The following is a 23,284-nucleotide window of genomic DNA, read 5'->3' as shown; positions in this document are numbered from 1 at the left end:
AACCGACCAGGGCCAGGGACAAACTGCAACCGAGGTACGCGCCCTTAGCGGGAACCGAACCCGGGTCCCTCAGGACCGCAGGCCGACGCTCTAACCGCTGAGCCAAACCAGCCAGGGCTTGCCTCTTGTTTTAGAAGCTCTTCCCCCATTGGTTTTCCCATTGATGTTTAAAGTGAAGATCAAAATATTCAACCATGATTGAGCTATGAGGGCATTTAGAAAAGGACTGCCTGCTGGCCCAGAGGTGGGGTAAAGAACATGAATGTCTTGGCCAGGGCTCTGAATCATCATCTCTTTGGTTTTTTCTAGGTGCTCCTTGAGCATCAACTCTCCTTGGCCCCTCCTACTTCCTGCCCAGAGTTGTCTTCTCCACTGGCTCACTCATTTTTGCTTTCTAGAGGACAACAGTGATTTCCAGGTAAGTGGAAGGGACTCATGGAGGGTGAAGGGAGGGTATTAAGAATGTTTTTTCTTTTAGTATGTGAGGCCCAGGGTCTGGAACTGTGTCTGAGGTCTGACAGTACAAACAATTGGAATGAGAAATAACCTCCAATTTTATGTTAATTTAGTTCAGTGGAGTTAGAGAAAAACTGGTTTCGGTGTTTTGGAAACTTGATTAAGCATCAGTGTTTTGATTAACTTTCAAAACTGGTCAATGATCTAAATCTGCATTATATTTAAGACAAAAAGAAAAAAAAAAAGAGAAAATCTGCCAAAAAGATGTGGTTAAATTTTGAACATTCAATGACCAATTTTCTAGTTTATGTATTAGCCAAATTATTTATTCTGTTCACTTTATATTGACTTTTCCCACTCTTACTGAATTTTAACCTATCCTAGCACCTTAAGATGAATAGGGGAGAAAAGGAGACATGAAGTTCCATTTAATCAATTTTTCTACTTACAGCAGAGTAATATCTTATGTGAGGGGTTAGGTTCTAAAGGGACAACATAAAGTCAAAATTATGTGCAGTCAAAATTATCCTTGAAAGTTCCTTCAATGAGCCATAAGACCTGGGATACACCCCTGTGTTTTTGCTTACGGCATTAATCAGATATATGTTTCTTCAACTGAGCACTAGATAAAATAATTGCTTTGCACTGGGGGACAGGTTAAGGGGAAATAAGTACCTTTAAACACTAGACTCGTAATCTGTGTCGTGAGAGCAGGACCAGCTACATAATTTATGAGGTGCAGCGCAAAATGAAAATGTGGGGCTCCTTGTTAAAAAAATATTACGAATTCAAGATTGGAGCAGCAGAACATTAACCAAAGTATAGGGCTCTTCCAACTGTAGGGTCCTGTGCACCTTTGCAGGTTGTACATCATGAAGCCAGTTCTAGGTAGGCAGCTTGGAACAGAACGAGAAACTTGGAAACTGAGATGAACTCAGGAAGAGAAGCCTCGAAATTTCCATAGAGAGAACAGGGGCAAAATCTCTTCAAGTGTTGAAATTATTCTCTGTGCCATCTGAGTAGTCTAGTTGAACTTGCATTATGCCAGGTCAGCACAAGGTGCAGCTCCATTATATAAGTTAAGGGGTTGAGAGGTTGCAAATCTATATTAAAATAACTCAGATTTGGAGTTTCTGATTTTTTCCTCAAGGATTAATTGTAATCTAAAACTCAGATGTGTAAAAAGAAAATTGGTATTTACATTTCTTTACTGAGCAAAAATTTTGACTGCCCTTAGCCAAAAGCAATAGATCTAATTTAGTCTACTGTGTAGTTTATAGGGGAAAACAGACTTTTATTATGAGTTTTCCAAGTGTCCCCCCAAAAAGTTAGAAAAATTAGGTGTGATAATGTCTTCTTCAAATAAAAAGCTAATTATTTTATTTCCTAAAGAGGTTGCATTTTCAGACTTCAACCCCCCCCCCTCCCCTGTAGGTCTTGAACATAATCTGAGCAAGGAGGATTTTATTCTATGACTGTCTGAGCTCTCTGAGCAAGAATGTGATACAAGGCTCATTTTTTAAAGGAACTGCTTAATACCTTACAGCACTGTGTTTTTTCAAAGTGCTTTTATATCTAAGTCAGGCTGAGGGCAGTTGGTCAGATAACTGACCAAAAAGTTTCCAGATAGCAAGTTATTTAATGACGAACTAACAGAAGGTTGTGCTTCCAGGATATTTTCTCTTCTTGGCTTCAGTGTCCAAGGCCCCCCTACCCCCTCAAGGTTCTCAACCCAGCACATGTTGAAACTTGACTCACCTGCTTTGACAAAAATTGCTTCCTTGTGGCCTTGAGAGTTACATATTTGAGCTTTAAAATAAATGCCATGCCCAGGGTCAAGCAGCTGATCACCAGGTAGACTGGTTAACTCTCTTGACTCATGCTCACCTGTTTCAAGTTATGTAATAGAGCAAAACAATGCTTAAGCTCCCGCAAAGGCAACAAAGGAAGCAAAGATGCAATGTGTCATTGTCACAGTGTCCAGGAGTTTGAAGGATATTTTTGGTTAATCTTTCTATTGTGGAGATTTTAGGGTGTTGATGGTAGTTGTTATGTTGTGGTTATTTGGCAAGAATGGAAATTGGAGCTGTCTATTATCCTGACTGCTGATTCCAACAAACTGTATGAACAGGGCATGAAAGAACCTGGGTGGCAACAGTATTTTCTCTTTAATCTCTTGATTTGTATCAAGTTGTATATTTTTAGAGAAGGGAGGAGAGAATGGCATAAGGAGACACAAATACAATTTTATGCAGATCACCAGATAAGTTTGCTCGCAGAGGTTTGCCAAATAGTTTCAATAACTAACACTAATTGAGTGCTTACTGTGTACAGTTCTAACCACTTAACATGCTTTATTTCATTTTATCCTCATAATAACCCATTGAGACTGTTATCCACACTGTCCAAGATCTCATGGGTAGTAAATGTCAGAGCCAGGATATGAACCCAAGACGAGTCCCTGTTGTAACACTGAATTATTCCCCATCTAGGATAACTGGTTTTCTACCCTCCTTTAAAATGTTGTCTGTTTTTTTCCTAGACCCAATTTTGCCACCACAATCCAGACATGATTTCAGCACTAAATAAAAATACTTCAGCCTATATTAAATTCACTTACATACCTGCATGGAATTATCTCCTAAATAACACCAGTTTATCCCTGGCAGAAGATAGAGTGGTTTTCATGTGCGAGGTTGGGGGAAGGGTGTTTCTGTACACCCTGCAGCATGCCTACGAAGAGCTGAGCAGTAGGCCTGACCACACAAAGCCCATCCTGGCACTGCTTAGTTACATTAACCAATGTCGAAACCTCTCCCGGACATAGAGTTAGGTGCTGCCAAGAACCTTAGAGGAAGTAAGATGCTTTATCTTTTGCATGCACACAAGTTTACCCTTCAGAGAGCATGGGTGGGTGTGACTCAGTAGTTAATCGTCTAGTCCAGCCACATGCAAATCTGGACCCGTATTTATGTGGAGGTGCGGACACAAACATGGGAGACACGGTTGATTGCTTATGTGCGTGGAAACACACTTGTCACGTTGTCATTTGGGCTGTCTCTGTGTCGACGGTGTGACAGAGAGCGCCCAATTTGGATCGCCCCGTCTAAATAAGGAGTGTTCGGGTAGTAAAAGTTCCACCCGCTACCGAGAAGCTTGCAGCAATGCCCACACGCTGGTGCGCCCCGGGGAAGCCCAAGTGGGTCAGTCCAGCGCTACCAGGAGCCGCCCATCCGAAGGTGGCTTCGACGCGCCCCCAGAGCCCCGGCTCCACCCCCAGTTCAGGGCCCCCAGCTAGGCCCCGCCCCCAAGCTCCCTGACAAGCCCCGCCTCCAAAGCCGGGAGCTCGGGGCTGCACTGCTGCCCCAGTTCCGTAAACACTTCTATCCCCGCCCCTAGGAGCCCCTGGACTGCACCACTCCCAGAGCGCGGGGGGACGTGTTCCCTCGTGCATCCAAAACATCTTCAGTCCACGCTCTCCTCAGCTTCTTTCCTCCGAACATGAGGACATGTGTCCTGTAGTAGGTGAAATCTGTCAGAGTGCTGCTAGCGGAGCCTGGTGTGCCCCGGATTCCCCTCTCCCTGTGCAGGCTTCCCCCCACTCGCCGGTTACGTGATGGTCACGCCGTGGCTGCCTCGTTAGAGTCCCTCCGGGCCCTTTAAATACCGCGTGGAGGGGGGGGGGCAGGGAGGCAGGGGATGGTTGGACTGGTGAGTTTTACGAGTGCTTGTGTTGTGTTGGATGAGGGGACACCCAAAGACCCTCCATCCGGGCTCATCAGTCACCTTTCTCCGCCTGTCTCCGCGCCAGGCCGGGTGCGTATCCATCCCGGGGGAAGGGGTCGCCGGCCTGAGGTGATGGGCCCAGGCCGGCGGAGGGGAGCACGTTGGCACAGGGCAGCCCGGGGCCTCCGGCCCCAGCTTAGAACTCAGTCCTGGGACGCCGGGGCGAGGGGCGAGGGGCGAGGGGCGATAAAGCCCGCTCCCCCCAGTCCTCTTGTTTGACGTCGAACCGCCGTCCCGCGTGGGAGCGGGGCGCGGGCGCCGAGTAGCCACGACGGGTGTCCGGGTGGTCGCGGGCTTCGGGCCCGGGAGGCGGCAGGGTCGCTGCCGCTGGGCCGCTGTTTACATCTCGCTGGGGCCGTGCCAGCGACCGCTCTGCGAGCGGCTTCCCACCATCCGGGCTCCGGGAAGGGACACCCTGTCGCCTGCGACCCCCGGCCCGCCTTGAGTAAGCGACCCGAACCGCGGCGAAGGCCAGGCGGGGCCCGGAGCGTCTGTTTGGGGTTTGTTGCCGGGGTTTCCCTGGCACTCGGCTCGACCTCCGCCGTCCCCTCCCCCAAGAGTTTGTTTTGACAGGAAACGTGCTGCAGGAGGGGAGAGGCTGCGGGGGGACGTGTGTGGGGGGGAGGGGTAGTCTGTGCAGGCTCCAGCGCGTCCCCCAGAGGTTACCCTCATTAAGGGAAAGGCGGGAAGTGCCACTGAGGCCCGGGGTCCAACCCCGGCCTCTCAGGGGTGGCTTGTGCTTCCCAAAGCTGCTCCTCTTGGTGGCACCGTTGGGGTTAATAGTGATGATTTGACGTGGCACATGGACGAGCATGGTTATGTGTTTTCGTTAGTATTAGGAAAAACTGGTCCATTAAATGAGCGATTTCACAATGATGTGACCGATTTCACAATGATCTAAAGTTTCCTTTTAAACTAAATGTATTTAAATGCAAAAATCTGGTGAAGATAAAGAGAAGTGATTGGGAAATGAGTGTATGGGTGAGGATGGCAATATGGAAACAGGTGTGAAGAGTGGTATTCAAATGGCTGAAGTTTAGGAAATAATTGCTTTGGATGGTTGTCCTGTTACTTTCACCTTGAAGAAACTAGACAAATTGTCCTTGTCCCATTTGTCCCCAGTGGGCCCACCAGTCCCCAAGATCCCTGTGGTCTCATGATCGCCAGCCCAGAGACCTTGCTGTGTGCTCCCTGCCAACCACAATGAGGTTATGGCAGTTTCTGGCTTTAGGAGGCTCCCTCTCTGCCTTTTCCTCTTGCCTCCAGGGATTTCATACATCACCCTGGCAGTCCACAGAGGTGGCCTGACTTGAAGTGGCCCAGGGCTAAAGATACCCAGTCATTTGTGGAAACAACTTCAGTGCCATTGGGGGGTGGGGTGGGGTGGGTTCGGTTAGGGCCCTTGAGGGCACAGGTACTAAAACAGGGCAGTCCAGGGTGGGAGGAGCAGTGTTTTCAAGTATGAAAAGTGCCTAGAAATCCTTCTCCCTGATGCTGTCATGTTATGTGTAGTGTGAACATCTGTTGTTTTAGACAATGACTGGCTTGTTGTCATTTATCTAGCCCTTTGTTGGCTTTAATTTCAAGAAGACCAGTATTCTCTGGCTCACTGGAGCAAGCACTCACTCTGCTCTGTGGTTTTTGCTTTGCTGGGAATGAACTTTTTAGCACTGCTGTTTGGGACTGGTTCTAAGGCAGCATTTTGAAGAAGATACAGATTTCTCACACCATCTGTAGGTTTTCTTTGGAGCCCAGTCTTACTTCTCTGACGCCTTGTCCTTTACTACACAGATGTGAATGCTTGTCCTAGCACCTGACTTTGAGTCTTCAAAGATGATAACCACTAGATGTTTCTTGAAATTTTTTCTGTAACAACCTTAATTGGATGGATTTCATTCCTCAGGGCAAAGGATAATCTGAAACATTCACTTCAAAAATTTTTTTGACTTAACGTAGTTGTAAGCAGTTAACCCTTTTGATATTTGAGTTTTAACTAGGGATTTTGCAGTGATTAAAGAATAGCTCCCTGATAGAGGATTTTCAGTCACTCTAGTGGGGTGGTTGAGAGTTATTTTGGACAATGGACTCTTTCAGTGATGCCCTTCATGGTGTAATACTCGAGTAACCACCCTGGGATAAGGTCAGCTTGCTTCCACATGTGCAGATATTCATGTGATGATAGGCGGATCGATTTGGCAGAGTGGGAGTGGAAAGAATGAGCAGCACACCACATTTTCTCCAGCCATCCTGGAGTGATAAAAAGCATGCACTTTAGGATCCACCACCTGGATTTGAGTTGTGCTGCTGCTACTGCTGTGAATCCTTGGGCAAGTAATTTAACCTCTTTGAGCCTCAGGTTCTTATGTATAAAATGGGTATAATAGCATTACCTTAGTTAGCAAGGTTATAATGAAGATTCAAGGAGATAAAACACTTAAAGCACTTTCCATGGGGGTTGGGTCAAAATAAGCACTTAATAACCTTTCGCTTTCATTTTTATTATTTGCTATTAGTGAGCATTGAGAGGATGGAAAGACACAATGTAACTGTGTCTTTGCTAGTTTGCATTATTGGTGACTTAGAAATGTGTTGAATTTCTTAGGCAGTGGGAATTACAGAGTAGAGACATAGCTCCTTCCTGCAAGCTGCTTAAAATTTAGTGGGGAGACAGATGTGCAGAAACAATTGTAGTACTGTAAGTGACCAAAAAATGAAAATATAAGTAATGTGAGTGAGGCCGAAGGAAAGGAAAGCCCAAGGTGTCTTATGAATAGGAGTATGGGTTAATTTGTTCTTCAGTGATACTCATTGAGCTCTCACTCTATCCCAGGAAAAGTTCTAAGCTCTAGATGGCTAATTTAGATGGAGTGTGTGGGGATATCAGGGAAAGTGACTTTGAAGTCATAACATTTAATTTCAAATCTGAATGACAACAAGGAGCCAATTGTGATCAGGGAGAACATCCCAGGAGGAGAAAATAGCAGGTATAAGTGCTCTGAGGTAGGAAGTTTGGCTTGTCTGAGGGACCCAAAGAAGGCTGTTGTGTCTGGAGCAAGAAGGGTTAGCGGGAGAGTGGTACAGGATGAGGTGGGCAGAGGCCAGTCACCAAAGGATTATAAACCACGGCCAGGAGATTTCTTAAGAAAAGGGAAACCACATTGCAAAGGACTCTTAAAAAGGATGATTTATTTTTCCTCTTTGGAAGGGCTCTGGCCTATTTCCTGTTTTATTCTCTAGGTACTGTTCAAGAAGGGCATTGGGACAAGTTTGACTATGTAGAAGAATGTTTGTAATAGAGTGGTATCTAAGCTATCACAGTGGTGGGAACAATCAGAATCTAAAAACTGCAGGAGACTGAACTGTTTCACATTAGACTTGAAGTTTCAGTTTAGTATATTTTCTTCTCTTTTAACCTTTTGCTCAGAAATAATTTTAAACTTACATAAAAAGTTGCAAGAGTAATACAACGAACCCCCTATTGTCTGCCTTTTACTTGTAGTCACCTATTAACATTTTGCTCTGCATGCTTTATTGTTTTCGCTCTCATTTGAATAATTTGAGAGAAAGTGTATACATCATGGCCTTTTATTCCTAAATACATAATCACAGTGCATTTATCAACTTCAGTAAATTTAATGTTGTAATACTGAGGTAGATTCAAGTATTATAACAGTGTTCTCAATTGACCCAATAATGCCCTCCCCCCACCCTCACCCCCACCTCTCGGTACAGGATCCAGTCTAGGATCATCTACTGCACTCACTGTCAAATATTTTTTCATCTGGAACATATCCTAGCCTTTCTTTGTTCTTAAGACATTGACATTTTGGGAATTTATAACTTCTTTTAGTAAGAATAAAATGATAATCTATTACTAGGAGTTTAACTACTTGACATAGACTATTCAATCTTCACAGCAATTAAAACAAATCTTCCCTACATCTGTTATGAAACACAGGACTAGCCTCTTCAGGTCCCTGTACCCATTCCCTCCTGTCTAAAACATCAGTGATCATTCTGCCATTTATTCAACAAGAAATATTTAATTGTCTGCTACATCCCAGTCTTTGGCCTTGGAAGGAATGATAAAATGTTGCATTTATTATTATTAAACATGGAACACTGCAATGAAAAATGTGATTCTCTTTGAACAATGATCCACTCTAGTATTGGAGGCTTTGCTTGGAGTTTTCTTCTGTTTTCACCTTTGACTTTACTTTTGTCCCATGAATAAATCCTCCAGGTTTGAGATACGGTGTTCCTGAAAAGTTGTGTGGTTTGCTTGTGAGTTGTAGTGGTGAAGGTTAAGTAGATCTAAGTTTGACCGTATGAGAAGCAATAGCTTTCTGAAAGAATCAGCCAGGTTTCATTATCACTTGTTCTAAGAGAATCCGAAGTAGTCTTAAAAGCAGTCTGATTACCCTCAATGTTTTGAGTCAAGTAGCATTGTTCCCAGATGACTTACATGGAAACCTGAGGCCAAGAAAAGTAAGAACAGATGTGAAGGAACTTACAGAAGACCCTTTACACCAGGATGGGCCACTTGCTTTTGGCTTTTCTATTTTAAACAAGTACAAGAGTTCCGTCCTAGGTTAACTATCAGACTTCTTTATCTGTAGGGGAACATGCGTTTATCATCATGGGATAAAACTGTTCTTCCCTCTAGAGTTTTTAATGCCTAAAATGATGATAACAACAACAACAACAAAAGCAAATTATACTAATAATAGCAAACATCTGTATCCTGTTTACACTGTGTCAGACACTGTTCCAAACATTCTACATACATTGACTAAATGAAATTTCACACCAACCCTATGAGTTAGGTAATATTAGACTGCCTGGAGGAGGAAGCAGGCAATTTCCTAATAAAGTAATAATGGACATTTTGGCTTCAAAAAATGTTTCTGCTTAGATTCACTAAAGCCCAGTGTTGGGGGAGGCTTCTGCCAAATAAACAAGGCTCAAAACATTCTGAAGCTTTTAAACAGTCGGTTGCATTCCCTGTGCCAGAAACTACCTGTAGTGAATTGTTGGAAGAAAGTATAGTTGCATGTTATTAACTATGTCTGCCATGAGCACATGTAATTTTTCAGAACTTCTAGTGATGCCTCATGGAATTCTGAGTTTACAGCATTTTAGCAATTCCTCGCTGGAAGGAAATATATAACTGGCCCAACCCACTCAGAAAAATGAGGTGAAGAGAGCAGATGTGATGTACAGAAAGTCACATAGGAAATTAATGACAGACTCAGGCCTCATATTCTTGACTTCCAACTTCTAAATTAGATCTTTTATTTATTTATTTATTTAGTTAGTTAGTTAGTTAAAAGAATAGTTCGTTGGTTTTTAGAGAGAGAGAGGAAGGGAGAGATACATCAAGGTGAGAGTGAAACACCAGTTGGCTGCCTCCTACACACCCCATACCAGGGATCCAGCCTGCAATCTGAGCATGTGCCCTGACTGGGAATCGAACCAGCAACCCTGTGGTGACCCTGTGGTGCACAGGACGATGTGCAACCAACTAAGCCACACCAGCCAGGCCTAGATCTTTTATTTTTTAAATCTTTGTACTTTGCTGCCTTGTTAAATACAATTTAAAAACCTACAAAGTGTGCTGTTTAGCTGGAGTAGGGAAAAATGGACAGTTCATAAATTTTAATGGATGAATTTATGGTTAAATAAATCCAATGGATTGATGTATGAATTAACCTAGTTAATAAATTCCAGTGGATGGAAGCTTTTATTCACCTTTACTTGGAAAAAACAGCCAAAGTGAAGAGAAATAAGAGCAGGCCACACATAGCACCATTGTTACAGTGGAATGACTGGAAAAAAAATAAAGCGAAACAAAGTTTAAGATATTCAAATAAGAGTGTGATAAGGACCAGGGAATATTAAGTCTTAAACCTAGTAAGGTAGGTTTCGGTGTAGATTCTCTTCCCTAGTGCTTGAACTTTGGCAGTACCAGGCCTGTAAGTGCGTAGTGATATCAGTTTGCAAATGTTCTGGTTGAAGCTGCACCAAGTGGGATTCAATGGTTCCAATTCAGCTGACACCAAATGAATACTTGTCACATACCTGGCCCTGGATAAGACACAGTCCCTGCCTTTTTAAGGAGAGTTTGAAGTAGCCATGGGAGGAAAAGCACTATGCAAGGGACTAAAGCACTGTCACAGAGATTTAGGAGATATGCTGCAGGTGTACAAGGAAGAGTGTCTTAAGCTCTGGCCAGAGGGTAGAAGGAAGGCTTCCTGGAGGAGGTGGCATTTTCAAGAAGTGCCATCAATGAGAAGTAAAATATTGGCAAAGAGACTAAGCTAGAGGGAAGGGCAAGCATTCATTCCATTTAGGATCTTGGGTTTGGTATAAGTGAAAGGATTAGAGCAGATGTTTTTCTTTTGTCCTCTCTCTTCCTCCCCAGCAGATAGGAGTTAAAGCTCAAGTAGAATCTAGTTTGCATGGGGTAAGGAGGTTATTTCACCACTGAGGATGTAAGGGTTCAGGGCTATTTTATAGCCTGTGTTCATGGTGGTTGGCCTTGGGACTCTAGGATAAGGTAACTCTCTCTGCCTGGTAGCTTCCTGGCAGCTACACTCAACTCCTTGTCCTTCAGTCTGCAGAAGCAACCTCCAAGTTAGTGGTTTTCTGTTTGCAAAAGTGGTGGGCCAAGCAAGGAGGCATTTCTGTGAGTGGCAGGTCTGAAAAAGTTTGTTTAGGTGAGGCCAGGTACAAATGCCCTTGGACTTTTGACCCTTTATAAGTTCCTTTCAGGCCCATCCTTGTCTCTACCACCCGAAAGATAAAAAGTGGCACTATTTCTCTCAACAAAGGCTAGATTCCCACCTAGTCCCAGCCCTGCCTGCCTCTCCTGTCTCACGTTTCCTCAGCAATGCCTTGTTTTGCCTTTTCTTGTCTTCCAGCATCTGGCACACACAGTTTTAGGTAACTGGACTTGAGAGCCATGAGAACAGGGCCCTGTCTGTTTTGTTTCTATTATTTTTCCCATTGCCTGGTACACAGTAGGCACTCAATAAATATGAAAGGAATCATTGAAGAAACTGCGGGTATTTCTAGGCATACTATGTATAGTTGTGGTTTCACATCCTGAGAGCTTTAAAGACTGTGCACCTCATTGCATGAGCTGGGTCAGGTTTAAAGAGACTCAGGGGGCCCTTACTATCACTACTGTCCATTTAGGATTGGAGATGCCTTTCTCCTCGAGCCCAGGTTTCCCCTCAGTGTCAGCTGCCACCACACTCAGGTGAAGGCCAGCTTTCTCACGGGCCTGGCTCAGGCTCCTGGGCGTAGGCCTGGGTATCCTGTGTGCCCAGGATCTCCTTTCAAGGGGGTGACAGGGCCCAACTGCCCTGCCCTGCCCAGCCCAGGGAGGCAATCCCACAAGCAGCACTGTATGTAGTCAAGTGACTGGTTTTATGGCATACTAAGTCTTCTTGTCCCCCAGAGTCTGTTACTCCAGCCTGTGAATTGGGATCTTTTGTGCCTGGTTATTCATTGGGTGGTAGTGGGTACTTTGTAAATTGTCAAGTATAAAGCAAATTTCAGGCCTTACTCTTCATATCATGGCAGTTCACGGGAAAATGGAGAGGAACAAAGACTTGCCAGTCAGAGATTTTAATTAGCCTTCTCCTTTTCCCAGGAGGCTCACAGACAACTAATGAGGCTGAAATAAAAAATATTTTATTAAAAACAAAACAGGAACAATAACAATAACAATAGCTAATAGTTGAGTGCTGTATTAAGTACTTACCCCCCTCACCTAAAGATATGTTTTTATTGATTTTTAGAGAGAGAGGAAGGGAGAGAGAGAGAGAAACATCGATGTGAGAGAGAAACATTGACCAGGTGCCTCCTGTATGCACCCCAACCCCAAGGATCGGACCTGCAACCTAGGTACATGCCCTGACCGGGAATCAAACCGGTGACCTCTGGATGCATGGGTCGATGCTCAACCACTGAGCCACACTGGCTGGGCCCTAAGCACTTTTTAATAAGATGAATCCTGTTTCATCTTCAAGTAATCCTATGAGATTAGTCTGTCAGCCCAGTTTTACTGATGAGGTAGGTAGTTCAGTGACTTCCTCGAGGCCACGTGACAAACCCACACTCTCACTCTTCCCTCCCATGTTTCAGCAGCCTGGAGAAGAGGCTGTGGTCTGCGCTTTGGTTTTAAGGATCTGTTATTACTGACAGTCCACATTCACGCTGAGGGTGTCCTGAGGAAGCTCACACCTGTAGCTGTGGTTTCCTTTTCTGGAAGGCAGTCTCGAAGGCCTAGTGATAGCCTGGCTGGGGTGCTATGGGAAGCGTGAGGCCATCTTCTGTGAGCCTTTCCAGCGCTGTGACAGGTGCGACACGAGTATCTACCCTGGAGGAAGTATTGGCACCAGCAGTGAAGTACCACAGAATGTTGACACAGGGTCTGTTTGTCTGTGCAGGTACTCTCTCTCTACCCCACACTCAAGTGACGCAAAATGCCCTTCAATGGCGAGAAGCAGTATGTGGGTGAGGACCAGCCCAGCGACTCAGATTCTTCCCGGTTTTCCGAAAGCATGGCGTCGCTCAGTGACTATGAGTGTTCCAGGCAGAGCTTTACAAGTGACTCCTCCAGCAAATCCAGCTCTCCTGCTTGTAAGCTGATGGCAGCAGAGGCCAGGGGAGGGCTGGTTCTGGACATGTGTGTTGGATTCTAAAACTAAGAAATGACTGAGATCAGAGGACAGACTTCCCCTTCTTTCTAAATCTACCGGAGTACCATTGCAGAGGCCCCGCAGCTACCTTGTACAAACTCTCAGAAATAAATAGGCACTAAAGTTTACAACTTGCCCATTTTTTCTTATCATCACTGTGTCTGATCTGCCTCGGTGTGACTGTAAATCAACCCCACCTGTCTTTCTCAAGTAGTGGCAAACCAGTCCCTTGACATCACTTTGTAAAGGCCCACATTCAAGGGTAAATTCAAATGGGTCTTTTCTGATTGTTTCTGATTTACTTGAAAGGAAAGTTGCCCCAATTCAAGGGTCAGGGAGGAAGTGAAATAATCTTAAGGGTTTCCTGCTGATTTCAAAAACTGTTGTGCAAATCACCCCAGAAAAGGGCCCCTAAGGAGAATTACTACACCAAGAGGGTGAGAAGGCATTAAAAGAGTGGCCCCAGTGAAGGGAGACATCTTTTTTGCTTCATTGTGTGTGGAAGGTAGAGATGTGTAAAGCAAGTGCATTTGTCTTTTTTTCTTTCCAAAGCTTTTTAATTGGAATTTTGTATAGAAAATATTGAACACTTAAGCTGGCAAAGCCATTGAGGAAAAAAGCAACTAATGTTTAATATGGTCAGATGCCCACTTCCAAAAATTTTGTTCATTTGTATTTATTTCAGATTTATACATTCTTATTTTTAAAAACTGGGGAGTTGATAAGTATAGCAAAAGAAAACATTGCTGATAAATCACCCAAAGATGGCAGCTGACAATGCTTTGTCATATCTTCATTCTTCACATAAACAGATGTGTGTGTGTGTTTGTGTACACTCTTTTCACTTAGTATCACAACAAAACATTTACATAACTACTTACTACATCATCGAGTGAATATATGATGACATTAATTTGACCATTGATTTATCATTGGACATTCAATTTGTTGTTTTTTGTTTGTTTGATTTTTGCTGTTGTAAACAGTGTTTTATGAACATCTTAGTACATAAAGCCTTTCCAGGAATTCTTTTGACATAATTGGATTATTGGACCATAGTGTGCAGGCATTTTTAAGGAGATTCTTTGTGAGACAGAGAACTGGCAAAAGAATTTGCTAGCAGCCATTCAGCTGTCTGTGCTTTTTCTTACTCTTTACACTGTGTACAGGGTTGATGCCTCCAAAGGGGTACCTAGCAATTCTGAAGAAGGGTTTTACTGATTCTGTGTATAACCATTCTCTCTTCCCCACTCCTCCTCCTCTTAAAATGATTTTAGGTAGCCCAATATTGCTAGTCAGTATGGTTATCTGAGATAATGCTTTTTAATAGGAACTAAGAGTTCCAACAGTGATTTCAAAATTAACTGATTTATTAAAATAATTTTGTAGAATAATCTTTAGAAATAATAGAATAAGTACTTAGTACTTCTGCAAAATTCATTATGCAGCTTATCAGATTTATTTTCTTTTAATTATCTACATTTATTGAGTTCTTACTGTGTTCTTCTTTACCTAAATTATCTTATTTAATCACCTCAGAACAGCACTATGAGGAGGTCAGTTATGTCTCAGTGAAGTCAAGATAACTACCAGGTGGCAAAACTTAGAACCAAACCTAAGCATGTGCTATACTGCCTATATTTTTAGAAATTATAGTTTTACAATGTCAATTATTTTATATTAAATCTGCTTAAATTCATGAGAATTATGAATTACAGAATAAAAATAGTCATTAATGTTCTGTATATTACATGTAATAAATGCAACTATAATAGGCACAATAATGAGGTGATTTAATTTAAAAATTAACTTAGCCTATATTAATATTAATAAGATTATCTCAAAAACATTGAAAATTTGTCAGTGACTGAAGCTATCAAAGGAGTTCTTAAATTTTTGAAGACTTATATGTTAAGTAGGGGAATCCACCTATTTTAGTATATATTCTTGTTAAACCCTGAAAATATATGTTGGAATAACTTACACTCTAGCTGCATCAGGAGGCTTCGTTGGATGACAGCTTCTCTTCTACAACATGCCCTGGTTTTTGCTTTTCTCTCAGCAGCAAGCCCTCCCAGGGTTGTAACATTTGACGAAGTGATGGGTGCAGCAAGGAACTTAGAAAACATGACTCTTGTTCATGAAATTGCCGTAAATGAGAACTTTCAACTGAAACAAGATGCCCTCCCTGAGAACAGGTAACCTAGAGGTGTTTGTTGTACATCAACTGTACTGCAGATTGTGTGTGTGTGTGTGTGTGTAACTGATTCCTGGAAGTTCTCATGTAATACTGAGTGGGAGTAAACATTATCCGGTTCTCTAACAAGGTCCTATACTTGTCTTTGAAACCGTTCCTCTGGGTACATGTTACCCATAATCTTTAGAACTCAGCTTATATGTCACTTCCTGAGAGAAGCTTTTCCTGACATTCCTGAGCCTGTTAGACTACATGACATCCCCTTGCTAAAGATTCCTGTATCCCCCTCTACCCACCTTTGTTACAATTTCTTACAATTTTATGTTCATTGTCTGTCTTTCCTACTTGACCCAAAGTACCATTATTAGAGGAACTATGTCTATATTTGCTCTATCCCTATGACCTAGCAGAGTACCTGACGAATAATACATGCTCAAATAGTTGCAGATTGACTTATTAAAAAAAACTGATATTTAGATTGTGAGCGAGAAAGAAATGCAGCTGAGTTGTAAGATTGCTAAGAATAGGCTATCTAGAAGCCTCTGGATTTGGAATCACAGCCGCATAGGCTCCTCTGTTTAACCTCCCCACAAGGCACTTTTAGTTGTAGACACACCCTTATGTCTGATCTCACCCTCTCTGGCTTCAGTGGCTGCGACAAAGAGGGGAAAAGGCTTGTGGCCATTATTACAGATGCATCATCTTTAGAGGCAAAGTTGGCTCAAGGGTAACGGCACTGAACCTTCAACCTCACAGTGCCATGTATAAACCCAGAGGCACTCTCTCCATCACTTAAGATGGCATATAATATTTGATTCCGTTCAGAACTCTTTTGTTTGTTTTAAAGCAGGATTATAGTAAACATAAAAGTTGTTTTTTTTTTACTATAAAATGTGGACCATAGTCCTTCTGCTCCTGGGGATGTTGTTCTAATAATCCTTAATAATTTTTATGATTATTGGCCAAAGAAGGTGTATCTATTTGGTTTTCTGTGGTAACTGCCCTTCATCATGATCCTGTATACCAGCTCTACTGCTACACCCCTGGGTGAGGGTGTAAGACTGGGATGTAGTTCTGGGGCAGGGAGGTATGCTGTTCTCAGAGCTGTTGCAAATGGGGCAGGAGTTCAGTGGGCACCTATTTTAGGGCATTGATATAAGGGGTGAGGCAAGGTGGCCCTCTAGTCTATTGTGAGTGCTTCCGAGGTAGCTCCTGTTTCAGCAGTTTGGTCTGGCTAACTTTAAGTGGGACATCGAAGCTGAAACTGGCAGGCTTTCAAATACATGTCTCCTTGAGGCCAATCTGTTCTGTTCTGTGCCACGAAACTTCAGCTGTTGAGGAAAGGGCAACTTGGCCATCTTATCCCACAAATCTAGAACAAGTCCAAGAATCTGTGTAAAAGAGTAGCTAGGCAATTATGATATGTTCTTAGGAGAGAATTTTATGAACTTATCGAAAGTTATAGGAAGGAAACATTTTAAAAATCTAGGGGAAACAGGACAAAATATTAAATGAAACAAGTATATAATATTGTACATACCGGGTACTCTATGTTAAAACAATATAGAAAAAATGGAAATAATGGGATGAAATAATTTTTTAATTTTCTGCATTTTCTAAGATTTCTACCATGAATATGTTCCTTTTATAAACAGGGAAAACAATGCTCGTTTTAAAAAAACCATCCTTGTTATTCCTATAGCTTGGCCAGCCGAGTGAAGCGCATTGTCCACCAGGCCTACTGGGATGTCTTGGAATCAGAACTGAATGCTGAGCCTCCCGAGTATGACCATGCCATCAAACTGTTTGAAGAAATCAGAGAGGTAGGTTGACGTTGTCTGTGTTAATTAGTAATTGTTTTCCCCCAAAGACTATTTTCATGTATTCCAAACAGTATTAGAGATCCTTTTTGAAAAACCGAGCAAGTTCAATCACTGGGAGGGATTTTTCCTGCACCTCCTACAGTAGGGCGGAGGCTGGAGAAATGGGGCAGTGGAGGGAACTCAGGGTGATGCTTAGCGCACAGAGCAGTGGTTAAGACCACAGACTGTGGAGTTAGATAGTCCTGGTTTGGTGATGGCCTCTCCCTCTTTAGATCTTATTTTCTGAGTACTTGCAGGGTAGTTGTAAGGATTAAATGAGGTGACAGTTACAGTTTTAGCTAACATTAACAAGACATTTGTTCTGTGCCAAGTTTTAGACTGTCCATTTATCCTTACCATAACACTGGGAGGTAGTTATACCTATTATTTATATAAGAAACCATGTCTGCTGTGTACTGAATACTCAATATAGGTTGCTTATATAATATATAATACATATTTTATATGTAAAATGTGATGTATTATACTAATAGACCCCTTGGGGGATTCCATTTATTCTTCTTTATTGAACTCTTTTGGAGCCATGATCTGCAACTTGTTCTGTCTTTGCATAGTTTATCTGTAAACCTTTTGAAGTTCTTTCAGCAATATTATTTTCTTACTGCTTTCATCTTGTGAGAATCAGTCATTTCCCATGAAAAGTGGGGGAGGGGCTTTTAATTCAGAAGCTAGATCTTTCTTTTTAGGGTTAAGACACTAGAGAGCTCTGATCAACCACCCAGTTCATATAAACTTCTGTGGTATCCAGGGCATTGGTCATCCAGACATTGAAATAAAAAAATAACAGCTTTTACTCATATAATGATGCTATAATGTTTCTTTCCTCTCCCTGTGTAGATCCTTCTCTCTTTTCTGATCCCCGGTAGTGGAAACCGGCTCCGCAACCAGATTTGTGAAGTTTTGGACACGGACCTCATTAGGCAGCAGGCTGAGCACGGTGCTGTTGACATCCAAGGCCTGGCCAACTATATCATCAGTACAATGGGAAAGCTGTGCGCACCTGTGAGAGATGACGATGTCAGAAAGTTAAAGGCTACCGGCAACATCGTGGAGGTGCTGAGGTTAGCATGTTTGCTGCTTGCATTTTCTTAGAGTACCTTTGAGTTCAGAAGGGAAGTGTGAGGATTGAGGAACACGGAATAATAACTGGTCTCTCAGAGGAATCCTTGGCCCTAGGAAAATAAAAGAACAAATAAACAAGGATTTAAGTCAGTCATTTGGTACATACATAGTTTTCAGATAGATTTACCTAACAGGGTTAGCTGGCATGTGCTGGGCATTAAGGATGCAGTGATGAAAAAGACAGAGATAGTCCCTGACCCCAGGGAGTTTATAGTCTAGAGGGGAGACACACCTTGAACAAGTAAATACAGTTGTGGTAAGTGCTATGGAAGGGGAAGTAGAAAGGTTAATAGGACCTCCAGCAGGGCTTCTAGAAGGGCTTCTTTATTAGGGTAATGCTAGCTACTATAACACATTACCGTGAATTCTCAGGGAGTAATCAATAAAAATTTGTTTCTCATTCATGTCACAGTCCATGTCAGGGTTTTTGTCAGGCAGCCTTCCACATGCCATTCAGTGACTCAGGCCCCTTCTTGCATTGGCTCTGCCCTTGCCCAGCTCCTCAGAGTCCTTTACATTCAGCTGGTGAATGGGAAGGAGTTCATGTTTAACCACCTGGACCTGGAAGTGACACCTCCCACTAACGAGTACCATGGTCCCACCCAGATTGAAGGGTGCCTGGGAAATGGGGTTGCTGTCTGGAAACACATTTCCCAGCCACAACTCTGCACTGCGGAAAGGGAGTGTGGATCTTTGGTGGTCCGCTAGCCATCTCTTCACAGCTCCCTTGAGGAAGTGCGAATCTCATCTGGCTGTGCAGACGATAACGTCTTTGTGATCCCAGAAGGAGGAGGAGTTAGCAACACTCTTTGCCATTGAGGGGAACTTTTCTTGTGTGTGTATGTGAATATAGCCACATTGATAGATAAGTTTTATTTAATAGAATTGGAAAGGTAGAGGAAGGAAACTGCACGTAGCAGGTAACTTACTTTATGACCTTGGGCAAGTTGATAACCTTTCAAAGTCACTTTTCCTCATATGTAACATGGGTTTTATGTATCTTTATAGTTGTGCTCAGCTCTGGCAAATTGCAGTTCTTCAGTTGCAGAATCTTTGCTTCTAGTTATCTTATTACCCATGGGTGATATCAAATCTGTGGTGTTCATCTTAGTCATTTATTGAGCACTTACTGGGTGCCTCTGTCCCCTACATTTAACATTCATTATCTCATTGACTCTTCACAACATCCCTCCATTTCCTCTCCTTTCAAAGGTGGGAAAACTGAGGCTCAGAGAGGTTGAGTAACTTGTGCCTGGCCATAGAGCTGGATTTGAGCTCAACTCTAAAAGAAAGTGTTTTCCCCCTGTGTCTCAGTACCCCATCCTTTCTTTTCTTTTTTCTTATTCCTTTAGGAATAGAAACCATATACACTATGTTCAGACTCTTTAAAGGGGCTTTCAAATGAAAATTCCTTCTTGAAACTTTTGTCTCATTATTAAGACTCATTTAATGTACTTTTTCTATCAGTTCAGGACTGGATGTAATGGCTCAGCTGGAAGTAATATATTCGCTAAAGCAAATTCTCTTGAGAGCTGTAGAAGAATACATTTGGAATGCATGTGTAACGCTTTCTATGAAAAGTGACCTTGCCAAAGGGTGACTGCAAATTAAAAACTATTTTGGGGATGTTTACTTTTTTTCATCTCAGTAAATAGGTGAAAGTTAATGAATTTCATATTAATATCTTGATCACTTATCTAACTATTTTAACTCTTTAATTTTTAGACAAATATTTCATGTCCTGGACCTCATGAATATGGACATGGCCAATTTTCTAATTAGGAGTTTTAGACCACATTTTCAACGCCAGCTGGTGGATTATGAGAGAACCAAGTTTCAGGAAATTTTAGAAGAAACTCCAAGTAAGTACAAGATGTTGTATATTTATATTGAAATTAGGTGAAAATATGATATTTTTGACATCTTAAGAAGTGTCACTAACGAAATTTGGCTTTCTGTTAAACATTTTTAACTTTTAAAATTGACACACAGACTTATGGCTGTTTACTATGTGCCAGGAACTGTGCCAAGCACCATTCGTTTCTTTATGCATCAAAACCAATATTTATTGAGCACCTGCTGGGTCCCAGACACTGCTTAGGTTCTGTGGATACTGCAGTGAACAGAACGGAATAAAGTTGCGACCCCCAAGGAGCTGACATTCTATAGACAAACTTAATGATCAGCTGTGTCGTTACATGCTATGAAGAAAATAGGATAAAAGGCAGACAGGAATGGTGCAAGAGGGAGGGAGGGGAGTGTTTTTTTTTAGATGAGGTGGACTGGGAAAGCCTCTCTCACAAGTAACATTTAACAGTTTGCAAAGGAATGAGGAAGGGGGATGTGAAGATGTGAGGGAAGAGCGTTCCAGCCAGAGTAGGTGCAAACACCAAGCCCTGAAGCAGAAACTTGTTTGTAAAGTTGGACACACACAGGGCAGACAGTGTGGCTGGCATAGGTGAGACTGGTTGGAGATGAGGCCAGGATGCAGACAGATCATATGCAGCGGTTCTCAACCTGTGGGTCGCGACCCCTTTGAGGGTCGAATGACCCTTTCACAGGGGTCTCCTAAGACATAACAGTAGCAAAATTACAATTATGAAGTAGCAACGAAAATTATATGGTTGGGGGTCACCCCAACATGAGGAACTGTATTAAAGGGTCGCAGCAGTAGGAAGGTTGAGAACCACTGATATAGAGCCTTTTAGGAAATGGGAAGAATTTAGATTTTGTGCCAAGTGTGATGGGAAGTCTTGGAGAATTTTGAGTAGGGCAGCAATATCTGATTTTCATTTTTATTTTATTTATTTTAATCCTTACCTGAGGATATTCTCCATTGATTCTTAGACAGAGCGGGAGAGGGGGAGAGGGAGACAGAGAGAGAAACATCGATGTGAGAGAGACATATTGATTGGTTGCTTCCTGCACAACCCTGATGGGGGCCAGGGACCGAACCGTAACCAAGGCATGTGCCCTTGACCAGAATTGAGCCCATTGACTCTGCTCCGAGGGCCTATGCTCCAACTGCTGAGCCAAACCATCCAGGGCTGATTTTTATTTATAAAGAATACTCTGGCCCTAGCAAGTTTGGCTCAGCGGTTGGAGCGTCCGCCTGCAGTCTGGAGAGACCCGGGTTTGGTTCCCGCTAAGGGCACATACTTCGGTTGCAGTTTGTCCCCGGCCCTGGTTGGTCGTGAGGGTGGCAGCCACTCGATGTGTCCCTTCACGTCGATGTTTCTGTCTGTCTCTCCCTCCCACTCTATCTGTACAAAAAATGGAAAAATATCCTCAGGTGAGGATAAAAAAAAAAAGAATACTCTGGCTCTTGAGAATAGATTATATGGAGCAAAGAGGAAAGCAAGAGCTCTGGCCAGGTAGTTCAGCTGGTTGGAGTGTCATCCCGTGCACCAAAAGGTTGTGGGTTCAATTCCTAGTCAGGGCACATAACCTAGGTTGTGGGTTCGATCCCCAGTTGGGGTGCATATGGGAGGCAACTGATTGATGTTTTTTTCTCTCTCACTTTCAAAATCAATTTTTTAAAAAATGTGTCCTTGGAGGAAGATTTAAAATAAAAGAGGGAAGCAAGGGTACCAAATAGGTGTTATTGCAGTTGCTTGGACAAGAAATGATGGTGGTTTGGTCAGGTGGTTGTGGTGGAAGTAGTAACAAGAGGTCATATTCTGGATGTATTTTGAAAATTGGATGAAGGAAAATAGAGAGGAGTTGAGGATGACTCTAAGGTTTTCATCTGAGCAACTGGGTGACTAGTGATGCCTGTGAGAATTGGTGGGGAGGGGGTGGGGGAAGAGAAAGAAAGTTGAGAGAAGTTATGCAATCAAGTTCAGTTTTTGATATATGATCTCTGAGATCTTGTTTGACATTGACATGGAGATGTCAGGTGGGCTTTTAGATGTAAGATACGAGTATTGGAGAATGGGAATATGCATGTGGGCATCATCAGTATATTCATGGCAGATGAAGCCACGGAACTAGACAGCATGTATAAAATGCTTCACATTCTAAGCTCTTCACCTGTGTTGACTAATTCAATCTTTACAGTAACTTTAGGAAATCACTCCATTTTATGGATGAGGTTAAATCATTTGCCTCCTTATACAACTTGTATGTTACAGAGCTGGCACTCACCCAGTCCAGCTCCACAATTTTACACTGGATGAGATGACCTAGGGAGTAAGTGTAGATACTGAAGAGGCCTGACCTGGGACTCTAGAGCATTGAGAGCTGAAGAGAAGGATCTAGCAATTGAAACTTGCAGGAGTAGCCAGAGATAAAGCCAGGAGAGAGGGGTGTCCTGTAAGACATGTGAAGAAAGTGTTCAGAAGAGGAAGATGTTATCAGCTGTGATAAGTGCTGTTTAATAGTCAAGAAAGATGGAAGCCCAGGCTTGACCACTAGATATGACATGAGGATCCTTGGTAATGTTGATGGGAGCAGTCTGTGAACTAGTGGGTGTTAAAACTGTACTGGAGGACGTCAATAAAGAATGGGGGGCGAGGAAGTACTACCTCACTGAATCCACACAATTACTCAGGGAGATAGATATTGTTATACCCTCATTTCACAGATGAGAAACTGACATTTCACAGTCGGCAACAGACAGGTTAACTGGCAAACCCTTGACATCAGTCTCTGGATTTTAATTAACCACAGTCTAAGGCTGAGTTAGGTGGATCACCACCTCACTCTACCCCTTGTGGACTGAGCTTTTCTGTCATGATAGTCAATATGATAGCATTATGTAAACAAAGCCAAACAGGAGCCATGTGTAAAGGGATCCTGCAGGCTGGAAAATGTCCAAGAAAGAGAGCATGGGTCATGGAGGGTCATATGAGGAACAGTTGATGAAACTGGGCACTTCTGCTTGGTAAAAGAAGACTCAGGTGGGCCATGAGCCCTGCCCTGTTGATTCAGGGACTTGGGTTAAGCTCTATAGAGCTGGGTAGGATCCATGGGAGAGAAGTAGCAGCTAAGCCAGTTTTGACCTTAGTAGTAGCTGGAGCTGTTTTAACATTGAGATGGGCTGCTCTTTTATAATAGTAGTCAATGCTAGCTACATTTTTGTGAGCACTTAATAAGTGCTTAGTCCTTAATATATGTCAAACACTATA

At 42.8% G+C, this 23,284-nt stretch overlaps 1 protein-coding gene across 6 annotated transcripts in view; it reads left to right on the top strand.

Moving 5' to 3' along the window:
* The first annotated feature begins 395 nt into the window (after positions 1 to 395).
* TCP11L2 (t-complex 11 like 2) overlaps positions 396 to 23,284 on the top strand; it is a 46,193-nt gene continuing 23,304 nt past the window's right edge. Inside the window, exons 1-6 of one of the 6 annotated variants that reach the window (XM_036250657.1) lie at positions 396 to 418; positions 12,702 to 12,894; positions 15,016 to 15,151; positions 16,853 to 16,973; positions 17,871 to 18,094; positions 19,881 to 20,017. In XM_036250657.1, the coding sequence (XP_036106550.1) occupies positions 12,738 to 12,894; positions 15,016 to 15,151; positions 16,853 to 16,973; positions 17,871 to 18,094; positions 19,881 to 20,017 (775 nt within the window). In that variant the 5' untranslated portion in view covers positions 396 to 418; positions 12,702 to 12,737. Of the gene's footprint in view, positions 419 to 4,058; positions 4,273 to 12,701; positions 12,895 to 15,015; positions 15,152 to 16,852; positions 16,974 to 17,870; positions 18,095 to 19,880; positions 20,018 to 23,284 lie in introns of those variants that run through there. The other 5 variants (XM_036250656.1, XM_036250658.1, XM_036250655.1 and 2 more) reach the window with 5 other exon arrangements.

This window comes from Molossus molossus, unplaced genomic scaffold (assembly GCF_014108415.1).
Source record: "Molossus molossus isolate mMolMol1 unplaced genomic scaffold, mMolMol1.p scaffold_m16_p_10, whole genome shotgun sequence".
Taxonomy (NCBI): Eukaryota; Metazoa; Chordata; class Mammalia; order Chiroptera; family Molossidae; genus Molossus; species Molossus molossus.
This window is presented reverse-complemented; position numbering and strand designations above follow the sequence as displayed.